At 36.6% G+C, this 22,675-nt stretch overlaps 4 protein-coding genes and 1 long non-coding RNA gene across 5 annotated transcripts; all 5 read right to left on the bottom strand.

Moving 5' to 3' along the window:
• Positions 1 to 2,459: 2,459 nt before the first annotated feature.
• LOC149388449 (uncharacterized) lies at positions 2,460 to 3,512 on the bottom strand. Its single transcript, XR_016300783.1, has 3 exons — positions 3,487 to 3,512; positions 3,113 to 3,232; positions 2,460 to 2,834 (listed from the first exon to the last, which is right to left on the bottom strand). It is a non-coding gene; the product is annotated as an uncharacterized LOC149388449 (long non-coding RNA).
• Positions 3,513 to 3,709: 197 nt separating this feature from the next.
• On the bottom strand, positions 3,710 to 5,559 carry LOC149388448 (putative ubiquitin-like-specific protease 2B). Its single transcript, XM_089622434.1, has 7 exons — positions 5,407 to 5,559; positions 5,138 to 5,287; positions 4,966 to 5,052; positions 4,542 to 4,879; positions 4,018 to 4,218; positions 3,890 to 3,945; positions 3,710 to 3,807 (listed from the first exon to the last, which is right to left on the bottom strand). Exons 2-7 carry the CDS (start codon positions 5,267 to 5,269, stop codon positions 3,710 to 3,712), a joined length of 912 nt encoding a protein of 303 aa, XP_089478560.1. The 5' UTR covers positions 5,270 to 5,287; positions 5,407 to 5,559.
• A 4,991-nt stretch (positions 5,560 to 10,550) lies between these two features.
• On the bottom strand, positions 10,551 to 12,557 carry LOC149388447 (uncharacterized). The gene is made up of 4 exons (XM_089623818.1): positions 12,364 to 12,557; positions 11,421 to 11,501; positions 11,058 to 11,336; positions 10,551 to 10,989 (listed from the first exon to the last, which is right to left on the bottom strand). Exons 1-4 carry the CDS (start codon positions 12,526 to 12,528, stop codon positions 10,570 to 10,572), a joined length of 945 nt encoding a protein of 314 aa, XP_089479944.1. The 5' UTR covers positions 12,529 to 12,557; the 3' UTR covers positions 10,551 to 10,569.
• Positions 12,558 to 16,930: 4,373 nt separating this feature from the next.
• On the bottom strand, positions 16,931 to 18,184 carry LOC149388446 (endoribonuclease Dicer homolog 2-like). The gene is made up of 4 exons (XM_089624644.1): positions 17,837 to 18,184; positions 17,630 to 17,730; positions 17,361 to 17,404; positions 16,931 to 17,278 (listed from the first exon to the last, which is right to left on the bottom strand). The coding sequence occupies exons 1-4, from the start codon at positions 18,112 to 18,114 to the stop codon at positions 17,123 to 17,125; spliced, it is 579 nt and encodes a 192-aa protein (XP_089480770.1). The 5' UTR covers positions 18,115 to 18,184; the 3' UTR covers positions 16,931 to 17,122.
• LOC149388445 (endoribonuclease Dicer homolog 2-like) lies at positions 18,125 to 19,618 on the bottom strand. Its single transcript, XM_089622433.1, has 6 exons — positions 19,399 to 19,618; positions 19,022 to 19,225; positions 18,726 to 18,943; positions 18,344 to 18,618; positions 18,239 to 18,255; positions 18,125 to 18,137 (listed from the first exon to the last, which is right to left on the bottom strand). Exons 1-6 carry the CDS (start codon positions 19,467 to 19,469, stop codon positions 18,125 to 18,127), a joined length of 798 nt encoding a protein of 265 aa, XP_089478559.1. The 5' UTR covers positions 19,470 to 19,618.
• Between the last annotated feature and the right edge of the window lie 3,057 nt (positions 19,619 to 22,675).

Here is a 22,675-nt window from a genome sequence, read left to right as displayed (position 1 = left end):
AAAATCACCTGAAAAGTGCGGAATATGATTTTCCCTAACCTTCTCAATATATTGACATGAATGTTAATAACAATTTAATGACCGACGAGCCGACCAGCTCAAGACCGACGAGCTCGAGACCAACAAGCTCAAGGATGACGACGACGAGCTCGAGGTTGGTTCTTCCTCTTATTTAAATTTAGTGAATGTTTAATTTATTATATACTATTATTGACTGCCTATTTTGAATAAATATACTTTTTTATATGTAATTTTTTCTATAATAGCGATTATTTTAACTTAATTCGTCTTAATTTATTATATACCATTATTGTTTGAAATTTAAATATAGTTCACCAGTTTAAATACTTTCTATTAATGATACATTTATATATATAAATGATTATATTTGTATTTATATTTCAATTTTATAATTTGGTGTGTTTGAAAAAGAATTCTGCCCAAGCTCTCCGTGGTAGGACTTCTCCGAGGACTTATCCGAGGATTATACATTTATATTTTGATTTACATTGCAATCTAAATTGTTGAAATGCCATTATTGACACGAATGTCAATTTATTATATTGACACGAATGTCAATTTATTATATTGACACGAATGTCAATTTATTATATTGACATGAATGACAATTTAATGACATATTTGTCAATATATTATATTGACATGAATGTCAATAACAATTTAATGACATATTTGTCAATAAATTGACATTCATATCAATTTATTGACATGAATGTCAATTTATTGACATATGAAGGCAATGAAGCATACCAGCGTGTTCGTAAGTGGACAAGAAAAGTAGACCTTTTCAGAAAGGATTACATATTCATTCCAGTAAATTACAGGTAAGACTGGTTTCAGTGTTGTATTGCCTGAATTTTTTTACTATGCGATTAACCGATGCAACATGGTTACAGTTTTCACTGGAGTTTGCTTGTCATTTGCCATCCCGGTGAAGTGCCAAATTCAGTAGGTAAGAATAAATATTGATACACTGTTATCTTTTTTCTTGAATAATAGTTATCTCTCGGTCATTTTATGTTTCATTATCATAGATGAAGAATCTGAAAGTGTATGTGGTCCCCGGTGGAAACCTTGCCAAGGTCCAACGTGCTGTCTGTATGATCTCCAACTCAACCAGTGTTGCAGAGGTCTTCTCTTGCATTGACCACTAGTTTGACTTCATGTACGCCAAGCGAGCCTTTGTGCACTAGCAGGTTGGTGAGGGATTATTTTAACTTTAAAATATAAACTGACAGTTGAGATCTATTGAGAATTTATTGACAATAAAATATATCCTTTTAAACTATCAATAAAATACATCCTTGTAAATATATAGACAATATATTGAGAATTTATAATATTTGAGATTTTATTGACAAATATGTCAATAAATTGACATTCATGTCATTAAATTGTTATTCATGTCAATATATTGACATTCATTCATGTTCATGTCAAGAGATTGACATGAATGTCAAGAGATTGACATGAATGTCAATCTCTTGACATGAATGTCAATCTCTTGACATGAATGTCAATAAATTGACATGAATGTCAATAAACAGAATGGTCCTCTTCGTCTTGATGGTTGTCACAGCAGCGTTCACATCCTTGGGGACCATGTCACCTCTGTACATCAGACAGCAAGCCATGTACATCAGCGTTCACATCCTTGGGGACCATGTCGCACTTTGCCATCATGGTAGGCCTGTTGATTCTATACCTTTCGTAAAATAGTGAAACCTTGACCTGTGTGAGTAATAGACATGGCTGAGTTGGTTGGCGGAGCGTTGCTTTCTTCTTTTCTTCAAGTCTTGTTTGAGAGGTTGGCTCCAAAAGACATCCCCAAGCTGTTCTATTACTCACACAGGTCAAGGTTTCACTATTTTACGAAAGGTATAGAATCAAAGTAAGACAATACTTCCGTAAAAAAAAAAGGTAAGATCGTAATTATAGACTGATTAATTATAGTCCAAAGTTGTCTTTAATTAGCAAACTACCATAACAATAAAAATAAAATAAATAAATAAAAAAATTATAGAACTATATAAAATATAAAGAACAAAAAGAAACAGATCGACGTTGATAATAGATCAAGGTTTCTATATACAAAGTTGTCTTTAATTAGCAAACTACCAACCAACTCAGCCATGTCTAACTGATAATAGATCAAGGTTTCTCTATTGTCAAAGTAAGACAGTATTTATAGAGTAACTAGTTCCAGAGTTGCCTTTTTAACAAACTAGCATAGCAATAAATATAGAATCAACAAGACAGTATTCTATTTAAAAAAAAAAAAAAAGTAAGACAGTATTCATTGAGTAAGTTTTTATTTATTACGAAGCTGCCTTCTTTAACAAATTAACGTAGCAATAAAAAAAATTATGTAACTACATTCAATATTTACCAAAAAAAAAAAAAAAAACTCACCAGAGAGACGAAGCTGCTACGCAGAAGACGAATAGTTGAAAATCTCCACAAAACTATGGCAATTGAAATTTGAATGAGTGTTGGTAATTCGCGCCAGTATATGAGCTCGAAGAAGGTCCTAGTTCAGATAAATTCGATGAAACCAAGCCCGATTTTCCAAAGCACAAATCACCTCTGGGCTCAGACAACTATTCTCTGACTTCATGACTGTTTATCCGTTCAAGAACTACTACTTCAGTTTCTTGATCACATGTCTCGCTGGGTGCCGGAGAAGGATCTCGATCAATGCTATCAGCTTTTGGCATATTTCGAGAGCGATTTTCAACGATCTTGTATATTAACTTCTTGATTTTTTGTCTTTTGAGAGAAGCCTCCTTAGGCAGGAACCAGTTTCTGCTTAACTGGAAATACGTGAACTGGTAAGTTATTCTACGAATGTCATTCGCATAGAGAGTATGTTATAATTGAAAAGCAGTAATGTAAAAACCAAAAAAAAAAAAAAATTAATATTATTCAGTTATAGTGTGAATGGTAAAAGTTTATAAACAACGTTCTACAAAGTATGATTAAAAGAGAAGTACTGCAGGGTACTGATTCCCACTCTTAAAATCCTAACCGGGGAACTACTGAAAAATAAATAACTATATGAAAATGTAAATTGGAATATATGAAAACTTACAAAATTGGATGACTTTGTGACATTGAAGGGGCAGAAGTTAAGAGGGGCTTCTTCCAGAAAGCGCTCCACATAATGGAGCAAGAATACACCACAGTCAAAGAAATTCTCCTGCTGTGGTAACTAATGAAGATGAAAAACAATGAAACTGTAAATAAGAAATGCCTTCTTCATAAACAGTGAGTAATGATGGTTGGAAAAGATGATAACTTCTAAACACTCCTCTTGGTAATTAGTTAAAAACATTCTGAAAACACTATGAGATGCTTTGAGAATGTCGTAGAATATTAAAAAAGGCAATGACTTGGAAAAGTTATTAAACATTATTTTGGTGTGATTAAGCCAATCTCCTTGGTGGTACTTAGAGGTATATATACCTCGAGCGAGATAAATTTCATGAAGCATCATTTGCAGCATCATTATGCCTTTCTTTCCATTCTTCACATAGATAACTACATTACAGACACAATGAGAAAAATTGGTCACAATTAGCATCTAATGCTATAATAACAGCTTCTAACTTGAGAACTAAATAGTTAGTTTAAGCAAAAATATAAAACATAGTATCCTTTAGCTTAGTTATCAGGCAAATGTCAAAAGCTACCTCTGGATGAGATTCTTAAGGCCATTGTGACTTCCTCGGATAGAATCCATGTGCAATATGCACGGTACCTTGGATACACTTTCAGATTCTTCATCTATGATAATGAAACATAAAATGACCGAGAGATAACTATTATTCAAGAAAAAAGATAACAGTGTATCACTATTTATTCTTACCTACTGAATTTGGCACTTCACCGGGATGGCAAATGACAAGCAAACTCCAGTGAAAACTGTAACCATGTTGCATCGGTTAATCGCATAGTAAAAAAATTCAGGCAATACAACACTGAAACCAGTCTTACCTGTAATTTACTGGAATGAATATGTAATCCTTTCTGAAAAGGTCTACTTTTCTTGTCCACTTACGAACACGCTGATATGCTTCATTGCCTTCATAAGCTTCAGATCGATCTTGGTCTAAATCCGCAAGCTTCCGAAAGAAAAAACTATTGAAGAAATGAAACTTGTGCTTTTCGTCTGACTGAAAGTTTCTGGCCAAAAATCTACAAGAAGAGCTCGTAATCAGGCTTCCTAGGAAATTTCCCAAAAATTTATAATTTCTTCCAACCATTCCAGATTAGGTATAATTTTATAAGTTCAGCTTATTACAGAAATGCCAATAATTTGATAAATTTTATAAGTATCCATGAGTTCAGCTTATTTAGTCTATGCCCATAATTTCAAGTCCCACACGTTTATAATATTATTAAAGAAATGCTCTAAGCTACAAAATTAGCAACTCTAGTTTCCTTCTGTGAATTAATAACTAGAACTGGATACTTGAAATAACTAAGAGCAGTCATATTATAAACAAATTTAAACTTACTTGATATAAAAATCAATTATGGTATCGTTGATAAATCTTTCAGGTTCCAGGAGTTCCATGTCTTCTTTGTGGATGATAACAGCATCAGGATCTCCTTCTGGATAGATAACGTCTTGAAAGGGCTTATCTTTTGCGACTTCTTTTTTATCTTCTTCTGTTTTCTTCTTTTCTTCTTCTGTTTTCTTCTGCCCACTTACAGAAACAAAATTCATGCCGACATCTTCTCGAAGACCTGTTTGAAATTCAAAATCATTGAATGTGGACAGTACGAACTCTCGAAGGGAAACAAAGTCATTTCGGATTTTGATATTGCAAGTTTCGACTGCCTTCACCCGATCCTGAAAGTATTTACGTGCAAATAAAATTAACTCATAACTCCTGAGATAGTTGTTACGAAATACAGTATTTTTGTGTGATGATTCACCTTTATTTTTTGCAATTCCGATGTCTTGATGTTCTTGACTACTCTCGACGGCTTTGCGACTTCAGATCCGATTGGATTGAAAACCAACTGCAGATTTACAACTGCATCAACCTCATTTTCTTATATGTCCAGAACATCATCAAAATTTAATATAAGCGAAAGTTGAAGTTACGTTGGTGCTGTTGAAGGGTATTTTGTTGACTGTGACCACAGAGATTTTAGAATTAGCTTCCCACCGAAGCATCAACGGGGTTGCTGTGTTTGAAATTTTTGTGCATAATTTCAACTCGCTGAATATGGGCATACACTCATATGCCCAAATCTGAAGCGCCACAATGAAGGCACCAATGTTAATCTTCGTGGGTTTCATCCTATTGTAAGACTTCCGCTTCATCACATAGCAATGGATCCGTTCCTTTAGGAAATCCCAAACAACATTACCCCACGGATGGTTGTTAAACTCGTCGGGGTTATCGACCATTTTAATGAACGCCATGTTCGTGATTGATTTTTTTGGGCTATCAGCGAGAAGGACGTCGTACAAGAAATGGAGGAGTAAACACTTCACCCTCTTCTCCACTGGCCACTTCTTTCTTTTCAAGACCAAAGAGGTTATATGTCCCCTGTTTTTCTCTTTCACAGGCAGGATATATTTCTTGTAAAGCCCATCCTTCTCTTCAGGGCCGTCATAGTTGAACTCTTTGTAGTTTTCTGCAATGCGCAAACCCACGATGTCAGCCAAGTGTTGTCTTGTAAAGGGTCGTGGTTGGCCTCCAAGCTCAAAAAAAAGTATGTCGGAAGAGTCTTTGCCATAGCGACCACACCTAACCATGATACTATGGATGATATTCGAGGACCGGGTGACTTTCGGCATTCGTAGAAAATGTCCGAAGCATGTAGCTTCGAAAAGCTTTTTTTCTTCGGGGGTCATATCCGTTGATTTCTCGAACTTGTCGAGATTCCCAAAGAAGCTGAACAAATCACTGATCATCTCATCTGATAGATCTCGAGACCAAGCCTACATAAAAATAAAACCAGCAATTCAAATATTCAAAACTGTCATTAACTGTAAACATGTCAATAATATTTGAAGATTTTATAAAATGGATCTCATGAAATGCCAAACAGGTCAATATACTTTTATTAAAAAGAATCTATCGTCATGTTTCTCTAAACAACATTCACAAAACAACCAGAGACTACCTTTCTAAAACAGTTCATACAAAACATAATTCAGCACGTTTCAACCAGAATACCACAAATAATCTATCAAGCAAAAAGCGACGCAAATTACATGATTATCGGAGCTTGACGATGGTTCTTCTTCACGTTTAGCTCGTTTTCTTTCCCTCTTTGGAGCCGACGACTTCGTCTTCTCCATTATCGGCTTTTCCTGGAGTTAGGATTTCTTGACCACCGGCGGTGTTCTCTTGTTTTTCCTAATCGGCATTTTCGTACCCAGGATTTCACAAAAAGGGGACCGGAAATTATTATTAACCAACACAAGTACATCGACAGTCAATCCTCTGTCCACGTTTTTTTTTTTTTTTGGGGGTGATTTGGGCGAATTGCGCGGGAGATATGTCCATTGAGAGAGAGAGAGAGAGGTACGCTGAAGGCTGAGTTTGGGCTAAATTTATTTTAGAATTTGGGCTTGGAGGAGAAAATAACAAAACCTATTTTCCAATTTAAAATCATTTGTTAATTGTGATTTTTCTTATTTTAGGACTAAAAAAATGATTTTTTCCTACTTTGTGTTTTTTTTTAAGTCTAAAATAGGACCTCGTCAGCAGAGATAAATTTATTTTTTCATCTTTTTACCCTCACTTTCAGCAGAGATAAAATAAATCGCTCTATTCCGGAAGTCTTGTTTTGGTCAATTCCTGCACTTGTCTGTAATCACCAAGTCTTCCATGATTGCAAGTCATTTGGTCTTAAGATCAAGGTATTTTGAAAGTGCTAATATGTCAAATGACTCACTGGTAATTGAGATCGGAGGACGACCAAGGAGGCAGTCGGACATGACGGCGTATTCATGTCAATAAATTGACAAAGACGTCAATATATTGACAAATATGTAACAAAATGGAGCAACCTATATTTCACATTCAAACTGGTGACACTCACTTAAAGCCCTTGGTCTGCATTGTTTGAAGGTACACGGATAAACATCTTCACGATTTCGTGGGCTGCAATTTTTTAAGGTAGTTTCGAGAAATCAACATCCACAAGAACTCCAACAGCTCTGAGATTTATTTTATTGACATCCTTTTAAATATATTGACATGTTAATGCCACCAGTTTGAATGTGAAATATGGTTTGCTCCATTTTATTGACATATTTGTCAATATATTGACATGAATGTCAATATATTGACTTGAATGTCACTATATTGACATGAATGTCAATAAATTCTCAAATCTCGTCAAGTATTGGGCTCGATCTCGTAATATGAATGTCAATCCACCCATATTGACCACCCATATTTGGCCGAGTAAAGATGACCGGGTGATCTTGGCCGAGTGAAGATGGCCGGATGGTCTTCTTTTTTGGCCGGTCGGGTGGTCATTTTATTTGGCCGACCAGGTGGTCATTTTTGTGGTTTTGTCTTGAAGATTTGTCAAGAAGTCTAGCTTGAAAACATTCTTTGAGAGTCTTTTGAAAGACATTTCATGAGAGTTGACTCGGAGCTTGGCGCGTGAATTTGCTTGTAGGCTTGGGCCTTGTGTATGGGCTTGATGTTTTGTTTTTTTGCTCTCGGTGTGTTATTTACACCATGTGAAAATAACGACATAACAACAACCTAGCATAGCAATGAATACTAAATTATAGAACTATAAAAAAAATATATAAAAACAAAAACTTACGGGAAGACAATGGGTTCTGTATAGAATAGATAGATATACACAGTGGTTGAAAATATTGGCAAGTCAAAGTCAAAGTGAGTATTAAACAATGCGAGGACGTTAATACGAATACTTAAAAAACATAAAATAAATGTTAGAAATAATACGGAAATAATATTTATTTTACGGAAAATAAGACAAGTTTAGTAGAAGAAATAAATAAATAAAATACTACGAATGCTAGAAATTAAAATAAATATGAACAACAACAAAAATACGTACGTAAAGAAAGGTAAAAACAAACAAAAAATGTCGAACACAATGCAATGGTCACAACCTCCCTCACTCTCTCAAACTGCTCTCTAAAACCATATCTCTCTCTACATTCTCTGTAATCCAAACACCACCGAACACAATGTCTCGTCGCGGCGGCGGTCGAGGATTCGTCCCTCGCCAGGACGAAGGAGGACGACAACAGAGAGAACGAGAATGTTACGATTCTCGATCGCCGCACTTTCTCGGTGAAGGATTTCCTTCTAGGTTTCGCATTTCTTGACACACTCTATCTCTCTCTAAAAACTTACTCTCACCTCCGACTCTCTCTTTGTCTAAAAATACGTACGAAAGAAAAGGTGTTGAGCAATTTGGAATGCAAGTCCATAATGCAATTGTCACAACCTCCCTCACTCTCTCAAACTGCTCTCTAAAACCATCTCTCTCTCTCCATTCTCTGTAATCCAAACACCACCGAACACAAACACAAAATCGCGGTGACTATCCGACGGCCCCTCGCGGCGGCTCCACCGGCGAGGCCGACGTCTGAGCCAGAGCGGCTCTCGCTGCTGGTGGCGCAGCTGCCGCTTCAGATCTTGCGGCCGGTGCCGGAGCAGGAGAGGCTCGAGCGGCCGGAGCAGGCGCGGGACTTGATCCCTGAGCCGGAGCGCCGCGACCGCGACTGCGACCACGCACGGCGCCGGAGCCGCGGCGAGGGGCCGTCGGAGCCGGCTGGTCCTGGCGAGGGACGAATCCTCGACCGCCGCCACGACGAGACATTGTGTTCGGTGGTGGTGATGAGATCGACGCCGCTTCCGTTGTCGACTAGGATTCGAGAGACTTCGCATCCGGAGATATCTAAGGTTATCACGAGGCCATCGTCTGGTCAATCCAGTTCGTCTGTATCTCTCTTACTGAATGAGATGATGTCTTCTGGGTAGTTTGTCTGGGTCGCTCGTTTAGCCGAGTCGTTTCCTCTGGTGTGTCTTGATCGAGTTCACCGATTCTTGATGGAGCCTTGATCTGCCCATGATTACCTCGACTTGGGTGGATGAGGGGTATGACCGCGCCCTTTGTGAACTGCCTCCGTAACCGCGTTGCGAGATCAGGTCATGACGTAATTCAGGGCGAACGTGTTCGCTACGTGAGGCACGGAGCCTGAGGGTGTGTTGGATAAAGAAAACAAAGTGGATATTTCTGGGAGACGTACCAGATTCAGTTGAAGTATGCTAGTTGGCTGCCCTCCAAGCTGGAAGCTCAACAAAGCCAGCCTCTATTCCAATAGAGATCTGTACAATTGCTAAGGGGCAGCGTTACACAAAAAGATTGAACGAGATGCAAGTTCGTAATATGCTCAAAGCAACTTGCCAACGCCCCCATGAGAGGGAAAATAGCATAACCAACATAGCCAATGCTAGTCGCAAGATCGAAAGAAAAGGTGTTGAGAAATATGGAATGCAAGTCCATAATGCAATGGCCACAACCTCCCTCACTCTCTCAAATTGCTCTCTAAAACCATCTCTCTCTCTACATTCTCTGTAATCCAAACACCACCGAACACAATGTCTCGTCGCGGCGGCGGTCGAGGATTCGTCCCTCGCCAGGACGAAGGAGGACGACAACAGAGAGAACGAGAATGTTACGATTCTCGATCGCCGCGCTTTCTCGGTGAAGGATTTCCTTCTAGGTTTCGCATTTCTTGACACACTCTATCTCTCTCTAAAAACTTACTCTCACCTCCGACTCTCTCTTTGTCTTATTTTTATTTTTATTTTTGGCGCTATAAACACAAAATCGCGGTGACTATCCGACGGCCCCTCGCGGCAGCTCTACCGGCGAGGCCGACGTCTGAGCCTGAGCGGCTCTCGCTGCTGGTGGTGCAGTTGTCGCATCAGATCTTGCGGCCGGTGCCGGAGCAGGAGAGGCTCGAGCGGCCGGAGCAGGCGCGGGACTTGATCCCTGAGCCGGAGCGCCGCGACCGCGACCGCAACCACGCATGGCGCCGGAGCCGCCGCGAGGGGCCATCGGAGCCGGCTGGTCCTGGCGAGGGACGATAAGTGAAATTTGTGTTGAATCAATAATTGAGAAAATTCTTTCGTAGTGTTGAAAGATTGAAATTTTTCAATAATGATTTATGGACCAACGAAAGGGGAAAATAATAATTTTGTGACATTCATTGAGGAATGTACAAAATAGTTTATTTCCTTATAAGCAATTGCCAATATTTTCCGGTGTTTGTCAAGCATGTCATGGCTTTTCAAACAGTTTGAAGTTTTAAGAAAAAACACAAATAAATTCCAACTACAAGACACATACAAAGAACTTAATATGAACCTTAGTCAACTATTCTCAATCCTAAGAAGAAGAAGAATTTGAGACTACAGATTCACTACATGGACAACACATCACTAAATGTTCTTATGATCAAACTAGTATAAGTTCGAATTAAAAAAATGGAACATAAGTAAATTCAACAATTCAGTTTCACTTCTTATTAAGGTATTCAGCTCTGCAAAAAAGCCGCAGATCGACGCGTTTAGTAAGATCAGCCAAACGAGAGTTAATATGCTTGAATACATGCTCAGTAACGTAAACATTACGGTGAAGTTCAAGAAAGATCTTCTTCATCTCATCTTGGACATGGTCTAGTTTGGCTATGAATTCTTGCATAATTGCATCCACCAAAGCTGATTTGGAAGCTGAAGCTGATTTGGAAACCGAAGCTGATCGGGAAGCTGAAGGTGATTTGGAAGCTGAGCGCTTCCTAGAACTAGACTCTAAACACTGTACAGTTTCAGAATCACTCTTTGAAGAGATTGCAGGAGGAAACTCAGGAAATATTTTTAGCAACTTAGCATATTTAGACGGAGAAATCTCCAGGACCCTGACGTCTGCTTTATTAGCCTGCGAGAAAAAAATATTGTTAATTTTGCTAATTCTAAAATATTGTTCCAAGAGTAGCAAATGCTTACTTTGATCCAATCAGATAAGTTAGACAGCTCATGCTTCTTCTTCTCCGGGGTCCAATTAAGAGTCGCTCGCATTTGAATAAATTTAATTAACTCTCTCCTCAAGCGTGTTTTCTGACTCTGGAAAAAATCCTCGTCATATTTTTCGTTTGGGTAAACTTGGGAAAAAATAGCTTGCAAAGCCTCATAGTTCGGCGTCGGATTTATTGCTTTGTCCATCACCAAAAAATCCATAAGTATCTCTTCGTGTTCATCGGTCCATGATTTGGGCAAAGACCCCATCTATGACAAAAGAGATGAAATAATAGTTGAAATTTTTAAAAAAATTACGAGAAATGTGAGTCGGTCGGTCGACAGAAAACTTACGAATCCGGGGTAAGAGTCGGCCACATATTGTATTTCTTCCGATTTGAACCGGTTGTCCTCTAAAGGATGCCTCTTATCAATCTTACAATAAAACAAACAAATCAAATAAATAAAATGAACCAAATATACAATTCAGTAGTTTGACATTTTGACGATTTCATCCTAAACATTTTATTTGGCTATTTCATCCCTGAATTTTTATTAGTTAGAAGTTTCGTCCTTCCGTTAGTTACTATCAATGTACATCCTTCCGTCAGTTACTATATACAAAATTGAGTTTTGGTAACGAAAGATCCAATAATAGACTATGCTTCTCTAGCAAAAAGCAGTGAGGAAAAAAAATAAATGGAATCAAAAGCGACGATGGAGGTAACCTAACAAACTGAAGATACTTATTTAATGTTGTGCTTCAGGAAAAAAAAAAAAAAAAAAAAAGAAACTCTTAATTTGATATTGTACTTCCATGACGAGATTGCCAGGAAAATACTTAAAAGCAGACCACTTGCAAGAGACAAGTCTATGTGGGCAGTCACTACTACAGAAATCTGATACGAGAAACCAAACGAAAGGGAATTTAAACAGTTAGAACACGATTCAAAAACAGAAAGAAAAAGCAAAAAAAAAAAAAAAAAAAAAAAAAAAAAAGTCTGAAACAGGAATTTCGTCGAACACGTGATGTAGAATCACAAATTTAAGCATGAAAAACAATTCATAAATACGAGACAATTAATAAACACAATTCCACAGAAGCAGCAAATGGGCAAGTAGTTCTCAATCTTCGGATTTTTGTAATTTGAGGGACGGAGCAATTTCGAGGTGGATGTCGAGTCTAATGCAAGTTGTTTGATTCTCCCTCCTCTACCGGAACTTCCTCGCGGAATGACCGGAGAGGCTTAAGGGAGACCAATTTTTTTTTTTAAACATTCCTATCTACTACACATACCTGTCGCCGCCGCTGGAGGGCTCGGAAAATTGCGATTGTTCTAGTAGATGGAAGGAGAATTTTGTTCCTTTTATCATGAGGTTTTGGTTTTCTCATATTAAATTTTATTCGAGAGGGTCGGTTTCTGCCCGAAAGCAAATAAGTATTAAGTTTGGGATTTCTCATATTTAATTTGATTTACGAGGGTTGGTGACATTAATTTGATTTGAGTTGAAATATAACTATACGCAACAAAAAACAGTGCCACGTGGAGGTTTTTTATACTTTTTTTATTGGTAAATTAAACTCAATTTATTGGCTAATTATTTAAAACAGTATATTTATATCTATATTATTATATATATATATAAAGGAGAATCCGTTTTTCACTGTTCACGCTGACTCATGTTACTATTATCTCTACAGTAAGAGAAAAATGCGCTTTAAAAGTTTAATAATTACATATTTTTAATCTTTAAATTACAAGCATTGTCCATACAGAGTTACATCCGCAAAAAAATCTAGACATCTCTAGATTACTGGCGTCAGCTCAGTGGAAAGGTTATCCAGAGAGTTCTGGATAGGGACGTCAGCATCAGAGAGCATGTTATTGGGAAATTTCTAGAATGAGTAGTTCCTTCTCCATTCCTCAGTCTCTATATAGCTAGACCCCCACAATAAATCTGTAATGAAACCAAGCAAAAATCAGCATTATATTGATTCACGCCCTATGTAAATCTTCAAATCAAACAGTTCATTGCCCACAAAATCAGCAAAAAAAAAAAATCGAGGATTGTAGAAGAGCTTGGCTATGGAGGCTTCACCAAAATCCTTGGCTACGGGGGATTCACCAAAATCAATCATAGTGCATATTCATGAATAGAAAAATTTCAAAAATTCATCCACCACCTACATGGTTGATATCCAGTAGTCATAATAAAAAAACTAATCAAGTAAACTGCTCAAATTGAATTAAATCTCGACGAACATGCCGAAAAAGTTATGGACAGACTATTCTGATCCATGCTGGGAGACAATTTCCGAAGCCTATGAAAGCATAACAATTACACTGAGAAGGAACAAAGCAGAACCTGGAGACGCCCATTTTCCCAAATTTGGACCAAACCTATATTAGTTCTTCTATCTTTCTGGTAACTAATTTTTTTTAAATAGTAAACCCATCTCTTAACTATATTTTGATACTCTAATATAGTTCAATCACAATAAAAAAAAAAAAAAAAAAATAAGGATTCACTTCTGTATGCCTCTATTTCACAAATCTCTCTAATACTTTGTACCACACTAATCCACATCAATATCACACAGACACAAATATATATTATAAATATATATATATACAAGCAAAATGGTCGCGCGTTGCTGCGACTCGATGAATAATGACGTATTCAAAATATTAGGTAAAATAACATAATAATTTTAGTTTTAGCTACAATTACATAATAACAAAATAACATATCATATCTACACAATTTTAATTTACGACGAATAAAATGATTAAGTTGTACAACTCAAAAATGCACTTTTTAATCGTACAAATTTTATGTTTTATTTTACTTTTTATGAAGAATTTTATATATACATATATAGTACTCACCATATTACCAATTCTATTTCTAAAGTTCAATTAGAGAATAAATAAAGAAAGTTGTAAAAATTTATTCATATTATTATAATTTAATTATTTCAAGTTGAAATAAATCACAAATAATATTTTTGTAAAATTCATCCTATTTCTAACTATATATATATATATATATATATATATATAACTTCTATTATCTTCTTCATTGTTTCCATGTAATTCATTTTTTATGAACATATCGTTGAACTATGAGGTTAATTTAAATTCTGCCATGAAATATGTATTCATATACATCAAACATAATTGCAAAGATACGTCGTTGGTACAAAACATATATGAAATAATTGATTATAATTCAATAACGCCATTGTAAATATAAGAGAAATTACATTAAAGACAATGCAAAAAAAAAATCAACATTAAATACTTCGACCATATAAAATTATATAAGCTAATTTTTTTTTTATTACAATTAGTCTTTTATAAAATTTTATTTGATTTTATGATTTAAAAATAAATAGATAATTTTCAATAATTAAAATTAATAGAATAAATATCTTCCGTAAGTGTCAGAGGACCAATTCTATTGGCCCAACCCTTCCCACACATTAAGAGTATAGTAAATTTAATTTTAAACGTAGATCGTCGTTCTAAAATATCGGACGGTCAAAATCTAACCGACTATAAACAAAACAAATTTCCTCTGTCTTCTTCATTTTTCTTTTGTCATCCTCTCTCTCTCTCTCTCTCTCTCTCATCTGGTTTTTTAGGGTTACGAAAATAAAACATCTTAATTTCAGATATCCCTATCCCCTCTGTCTTTCTCTCTTTCTCTTCTCGTCAATCCGTATTCGTCTGTTTCTCTATCGTTAGTCATGCATTAATTTTTATTTTTTATTTTTTTTGTATTTGTTCTGTCTGTGACAAATTCTTAAGGCGATGAGTGATGTTAATCGAGACGGTAGGGCTACGAAGGTGAAGGCGGACGCAATTTCGGGGATCGATGCAGCACGGGGCTGATGCCGCCCCGGGATGGGGTTTCCGAGCTCATCGTATAGGTTTAAAGAGTTCCCTTAAAATGTCTGTAGCTTTGAGGATGTGAAGCAAAGATTGCAGGTTCATTTGAGCTGAGAGTTTGTAAAGAGGCATTTGATGTCATGACTCAAATGGCTAAGGTTAGTGTTTTTATTTATTTATTATTATCTTAATCAATCCGTTTTAGAAAACTCATTGCCCTAATTTAGCTTCCTGGGTCGGTTTTTATTTATTTATTTAATTTAAATTAATATTTGTAGCTTGCATTATTCAACGGAATCTTTGTCATACTCCTAATATAGCCTTTGTTTGTCCTCTGTGTGTATTTTTCTAATATCTTCTCATGAAATTCGTCTATATTGATTGTTAATAACGCTGCTATATTGTGGCTGTGAAATCGTGGTTTGTGGCGGTGTTTTTTTGCTTGTGAGAAAGTTCAAATGGATGAAGAGTGAATGTCTCGGGAAACATGTGCTTCACTTTTTGGTTCCTTCCTATTTTGCTTCTCGTGTTACTCGTCTTAATTTAATCATGAATGTGATCTTGGTGTGTTGTTGTAATACTGGTATAGTTCTAATTTCTGGACTGGAAGAAAATATCGTGAGTACTTAAATAAGTCAGTACATATTTGGCTAAGTAATCATTTAAGTAAACTAATTAAGTTGTTTTTAGATGCTAACATTTGAATTAGTGAATATATACCTGAATTAGAGTAGTTGTGATTTAGAGTACCTAAATTTTATTTTTTCCTTAACTTTTCTGTAAGTGTTGTTTTTGGAATTGGAACTCATGGCTCTTTGTATTTTAAGCCAGAAAAAAGGTAACTATGGTCCGGCTATTACCTTATGATGAAGATGATGCAAGTTTGGAAGAGCAGAAGATTTTGAAGAGCAGAGTGGTAGGCGTCATGTCTTAATTTAATTGAGTGTGTGTGTATATATAATAATATTAAAAAGCTTCTTGAAAATTCGGGCAGCTCCACCGATCAGTTCAGCAGAAGACTTCTGGAAGAGTCCAGAGAATCATCCAATTGCAGCACATCACAGCACAGTGCAACCGTTTTAATTTTTATTATTTTATAACCGTCACATATCTTCATTTTTTTTCTAATGTTAAAAAGACACTTCTGCAACTTTCCAGAAAAGAAAGGCCGTCGTCGAACAATCTAGATTTCCCTTATACTATTAAAGGGTATTTTCGTCATTTAGAGAATTGTCAGGGCATTTTTGTAATTTCAAAAAACTGTGTAACAGTTTTTTGAGTCTAGGTGAACAGGAAAACGTGGTTCTCCTTTTTATATATATATATATATATATATATATATGTGTGTGTCAGATGACAATTCAGTGTATACAGATTAAAAAAAAAATTAGAGTACAAAGTTTATATTTGTTTCTTTGATGTTTGTTATCATTTTCTCCTCATTCTCATTTCACATATGAGTCTTGGTTATTTTATTCTCTCATTCTCGGTAGTTTATCAATCAGCAAAGAAAACCAACAATTATCAGAAACTCCAGAATCTGGTACGTCGGCTTTCCGGCGTCGGAGGACGAGTGCGTTAGGGCTTCCTCCAGAAGACGCCGGTTTCGGAACCCGTACTGGATTCTCATCTCCACCGCCGATACCGACTCTTCCATCTCCGGCGACGGACCGCCGAACTACACCGCCAGAAGTCGAGTTCCCACTTTGTTTTCTTTATCCAACACACCCTCAGGCTCCGTGCCTCACGTAGCGAACACGTTCGCCCTGAATTACGTCAACTACAACAATCGCTCCGTGCTTCGGCGGTCCGTCGCCGGAGATGGAAGAGTCGGTATCGGCGGTGGAGATGAGAATCCAGTACGGGTTCCGAAACCGGCGTCTTCTGGAGGAAGCCCTAACGCACTCGTCCTCCGACGCCGGAAAGCCGACGTACCAGATTCTGGAGTTTCTGGGCGACACGGTGCTTCAAGTCGGCGTGAGCACTCAGCTGATCGTGGACTATCCCGGAGTGGAGCCAGGACAGCTGTCCACTCTCAGGGCCGCCATTATCAGCACCGAGAGTCTCGCCAGAGTCGCCGTCAGGCACGACCTTTATCGATTCCTCCGCCGTACCGCTCCGGCGCTCGATTCCTCCGCTATGAGACATTTCATCCAATTTTTAACTCAAGTTATTAACATATTTTTTTACCCTAGCTGATTCGTTCGGCTCATCCTTGATCATTGGACAATTGGACGTCGAAGGCAAAGGAAACTGAAGAATGGGCTCGTCATATATATACTTAGCCCCAACCATCTCAGAAGTCATCTGAAAGACCTCGTTATGTTTGTGTTTTTTCTGTGAGAAAAAATATAAAAACACAAACATAGCGAGGTCTTCCGGATGACTTCTGAAAAACATAGCACAGCTCTGGTGGCAGCTCCACAGTCACATTAGTCGACTCTGCAAAGACAATCCAAAATCACATTTACAGATAAATGCATACGGAAAGGCAAGACTCTATCCAGTATTTTTAAATATTTGACTTTTCATGTCCATGCAGAATAGCACGTACAAGTGCCTCCATAAAAACGATGTTTACAATTTTGTTCAATTGCAAGATAACATCAACAAAAGCAATGAGGAGTATCGGTCCAGGTATTTCAACGAGAGAAGAGGAAGACAAACCTTTCTCCTGAACGTCTCTGCAGCGGAGATAATTCTTCACTTGGAAAAGTTTCCGCGCACTAAATAGTGGTTCATTGTTAAACTGCAGCTTGATTCCGTGCCTGGGGATTACAAATGAGGTGAACACTATTAGACTTGGTTCGTATATATATATATATAACAAGATCGTGCCTGTATAGACAAGGAAAATATCAAAAGACTACGTACTCCTCTTCAAAGTAGTTCTTGTAGGTACGGACTTTGCCATTCCTAGTTTTTAAAGGCGAATTTGCACTCAAACCATTCAACATGCCAGTAGTGCAATAGCAATATCCATTATGCGGGGTATAGACCACTGAATTCCTCAGCATGCAAGAACATACCATACCATTTTTGGTATGTATCCAACAAGAGCTACCCGCTGCAAAATGACAATTGATGTGACCGTTCAGAAATTCTCCACTTGAAAATAGTGCAGATTTGACAGAGTCCCAGTCAATAATCATCGGTCTTCTATCAGTGGTGGTAGCTGGAAGAATAAGATAATCCAACTCAACACTTTCTGGTAGATTAAGCTGGTTGAGAACTTCTGTCAAATTATTCTTGACCATTAGGAGGATGACTTGGAACCTTCTTGACCATAAAACCTGTCACCACCAATTACATAAAAGTAAACCAATTAATTTCCCATGCACAACAAATAAAGCTCAAGCAACACCGTATAAGAGATCTTACTTGTTTTCGGTTAAGACTCATTGACCCAATGTATCTTATAGACACTTGGATACTGCCTCTCCCAGCGCTCAAATCAAATTTGCTACTTGTTATGTCACTTTCAAACTGAGTTCTTGTGGCCAGTACAAGATCGTGTACTGAAGCCCCGTAAGTGAAATCTTGCTTCAGCTCAATCAAATAACAATGATACAACATGTCAGCATCAGTGGGACGATAAGAGCCAACGATTTCTGTAGGGACATAACGAGGCTGCTCATCTTCGTATGGCTGGCTCGCTGCACAGTCATGAACGAGTAATGCGTAATTAATAAAAAATTAATGTGTAATGCAAAGAAGAAAAAAAAAAGTTAAGCTAAAATCGGTGATGGGATTGGAAGATTACAAAGCTCTTTTGCCTTCTCTTCTTCCTCGAGCACCATATCAGGGACGAGCTTGTCGGTCAAAGCACCAATCTGATGAAGTTGCTTGCATCCTTCAAGGCATGCAATCTGCTTGAGAATTTTTGCTTTTCCAGTGGCGGACACAGATTGGATAGGACAGCTCATCGGCATGTATAAAGTGCCAGTGGTCTTGTCCCACTTTGGAGTAGGTTTGAAATACCTATTCAACACAAATAATGCAAATTACACTAAGAGTCGTACAAGGATGGAATACTGAATAAAATAAAATAAAACTTACCCATCAGAAGGGAGCCTTGAACAGTAAAAGTAAACCAAGACCACTTTAGGGACCAAAAAAACGGCTATGAACGGCGATGGCTTGCGGAGCTGATGAGCGTAGCTCCGAAGAAGCATTATCGCAATTAGAGTCTTTCCAGAACCAGTCTCCAAGTACACTATCGTGTTCTTCTTCAATCCTTGTTCCAGTGCTTCCAATTGGTAACTACACACACAACAGTCCAAAACTGAGGCATTAGAAACTTGAATCAAGCGTCACAGAGAGTTAAAATCTCTTTTCTTTCTCATCAACTTTCTAGGCAACCAAATAATTTAAGGAAAAAATTCAAAATAGATCAATGTACAAAATATAATTCTTTTGTTTCCTCTAAAACTCACTTTCGTGCCATTGGAAGAGGATCCGGACATACTTCCACGTTAGTATCGATTTCCATGTTCACTGACCCCATGGGAATTCTCTCTGAAATCGAAAATCGTAACCAGTATTCTCTCTGAAATCAAATGCACCAAACAGAGAAGCACACACCCACACGGTCACACCCACACGGTCACACCCACTCCCTCATTCACTCTAGAAGAAAAAACCCTAATTTTTCTCAGAGGCAAAGAGACTGTAAGAGACCAAGGGATCTATTAATTTAGCTTACTGCCCTTAAAAAAGTGAGTTTTTACTCCGTACAAGTTTCATTTTTAACTGAGTACCCTCTATACCTCTCTCAATATACCCTTTTCTTTTTTTATTTTTATTTTTTTTATTATTATTTTTAAACAAAACAGCAAATGAACGCATATTGAAAAGAAAAAAAAAACAGCGTACGTGCTTGGTACAGGGTTCTGGCTTGAAATCATTGAGTCAAGCTTCATTCGGGCGGTAGACATTCCGGTGGCGAAGTCGAGTTCCGACGATGACGACGATATTGACGGTGCAAAAACTCAACCCCTAAACAAATTAGGGCTTTGTGTTTAGGTAGTTTCATGAATGAAATTTTTATATTTCGAGTTTGATACTTCTTTTTGTTGTGTTAGACTGAAAACTTTGTTAGTTTTGAACCAGAAAAATATGTATCCAACTCAATGAAACTTTGATTGGAAAATATTTTCGAATGTTGAAGATGATCGTCGAACTCTACTGATACTGGTAATTTCCAGTAGATCAGTAGAGCAGTAGAGTTCCGGAGGTAGAGGTATCCAACTCAATGAAACTTTGATTGGAAAATATTTTCGAATGTTGAAGATGATCGTCGAACTCTACTGATACTGGTAATTTCCAGTAGATCAGTAGAGCAGTAGAGTTCCGGAGGTAGAGCAGTAGATCAGTAGAGCAGTAGAGTTCCAGAGGTAGAGCAGTAGATCAGTAGAGCAGTAGAGTTCCAGAGGTAGATCAGTAGAGCAGTAGAGTTTGATTTAAGCATGAGTCTGTACACTGCAGGAGAACTTCCATTCCAGTCCAATGATTTCGTTGACAAATTAGATAACGTAGGCGAGACCGGGAATTCAAGGTAGTCGTCAAGTTTGCGTCGAAGCCCGACCTCCATCACCTGCGCCAGTTTCTTCAAGGAAGACAGCACGATATGCCGCAAGAAACCATACAAGTGTTGGATGTTGTCCTCCGGCAAGCTCCAGCAATGAAGTAAGGGTGAATGTCTGTTTAGAGTGTTTAAATACTATCAGTGATTGTTGTAGTTATATATGTTTTTGTTTTCTTATACATATGTTTTTTTGACGCAGGTATACTGTTGTTGGGAGGTCTTTTTTCAACCCGACCCTTGAATAAATTACATATAAAAAAGTATATTTATTCAAAATAGGCAGTCAATAATATTATATAATAAATTAAACGTTGACTAAATTTAAATAAGAGGAAGAACCTCGAGCTCGTCGTCGTCATCCTTGAGCTTGTTGGCCTCGAGCTCGTCGGTCTTGAGCTGGTCAGCTTGGCGTTTTGAAGTAGATCTGTCAGTTAAGTAATTATACATGAATGTCAATAAATGCCAATAAAATAAATCTCAGAGTTGTTGGAGTTCTTGATTATGTTGATTTCTCGAAACTACTTTAAAATAGAAACTGACAGTTGAGATCTATTGAGAATTTATTGACAATAAAATATATCCTTTTAAACTATCAATAAAATACATCCTTGTAAATATATAGACAATATATTGAGAATTTATAATATTTGAGATTTTATTGACAAATATGTCAATAAATTGACATTCATGTCAATATATTGATAAATATGTCATTAAATTGTCATTCATGTCAATAAATTGACATATATGTCAATAAATTGACATTCATGTCAAAATATTGACAAATATGTCATTAAATTGTTATTGACATTCATGTTAATATATTGACATTCATGTCAATATATTGACATTCATGTCAATATATTGACAAATATGTCATTAAATTGTCATTCATGTCAATATATTGATAAATATGTCATTAAATTGCCATTCATGTCAATAAATTGACATTCATGTCAATAAATTGACATCCATGTCAATAAATTGACATCCATGTCAATAAATTGACATTCATGTCTATATACTGACAAATATGTCATTAAATTGTTATTGACATTCATGTCAGTATATTGACATTCATGTTAATATATTGACATTCATGTCAATATATTGACATTCATGTTAATATATTGACAAGAATGTCAATATAATAAATTGACATTCATGCCAATATAATATATTGACAATCATGTCAATATATTGACAAATATGTCATTAAATTGTCATTCATATCAATATATTGATAAATATGTCATTAAATTGACATCCATGTCAATAAATTGACATTCATGTCAATATATTGACATTCATATTAATATATTGACAAATATGTCATTAAATTGACATGTATGTCAATATATTGACATGCATGTCAATATATTGACATTCATGTCAATATAATAAATTGACATTCATGTCAATAATTCAACAATTTAGATTGCTTGGGCAGATTTTTATGCAAACACCACCAATTATAAAATTGAAATGTAAATCAAAATATAAATGTATAATCCTCGGAGAAGTCCTACCACAAGCAGCTCTCGGTGGCGGAGATCACCAACATTCTGATTTTTCCTTCAAAAAGTTTGAGAGCTTGGGCAGAATTCTTTTTCAAACACACCAAATTATAAAATCAAATTGTTGGTGATCTCCGCCACCGAGAGCTACTCGTGGTAGGCCTTCTCCGAGGATATGACCGGAGCATAGGATTATACATTTAAATTTTGATTTATATTTCAATTTTATAATTGGTGGTGTTTGCATAAAAATCTGCCAAAGCAATCTAACTTGTTTGAAATTTAAATATAGTTAACCAGTTTAAATACTTTCTATTAATGATACATTTATATATAAATGATTATATTTGTATTTATATTTCAATTTTATAATTTGGTGTGTTTGAAAAAGAATTCTGCCCAAGCTCTCAAACTTTTTGAAGGAAAAATCAAAATGTTGGTGATCTCCGCCACCGAGAGCTGCTCGTGGTAGGACTTCTCCGAGGATTATACGTTTATATTTTGATTTACATTTCAATTATATAATTGGTGGTGTTTGCATAAGAATCTGACCAAGCAATCTAAATTGTTGAAATACCATTATTGTTTGAAATTTAAATATAGTTAACC

The sequence above is a fragment of the Urtica dioica genome, chromosome 8, assembly GCF_054948205.1.
Source record: "Urtica dioica subsp. dioica isolate 48M chromosome 8, U.dioica_male_clone48M_v1_H2, whole genome shotgun sequence".
Classification (NCBI taxonomy): Eukaryota; Viridiplantae; Streptophyta; class Magnoliopsida; order Rosales; family Urticaceae; genus Urtica; species Urtica dioica.
Note: the sequence above shows the minus strand (reverse complement) of the source record. Positions and strands in the feature narration are given on the sequence as shown.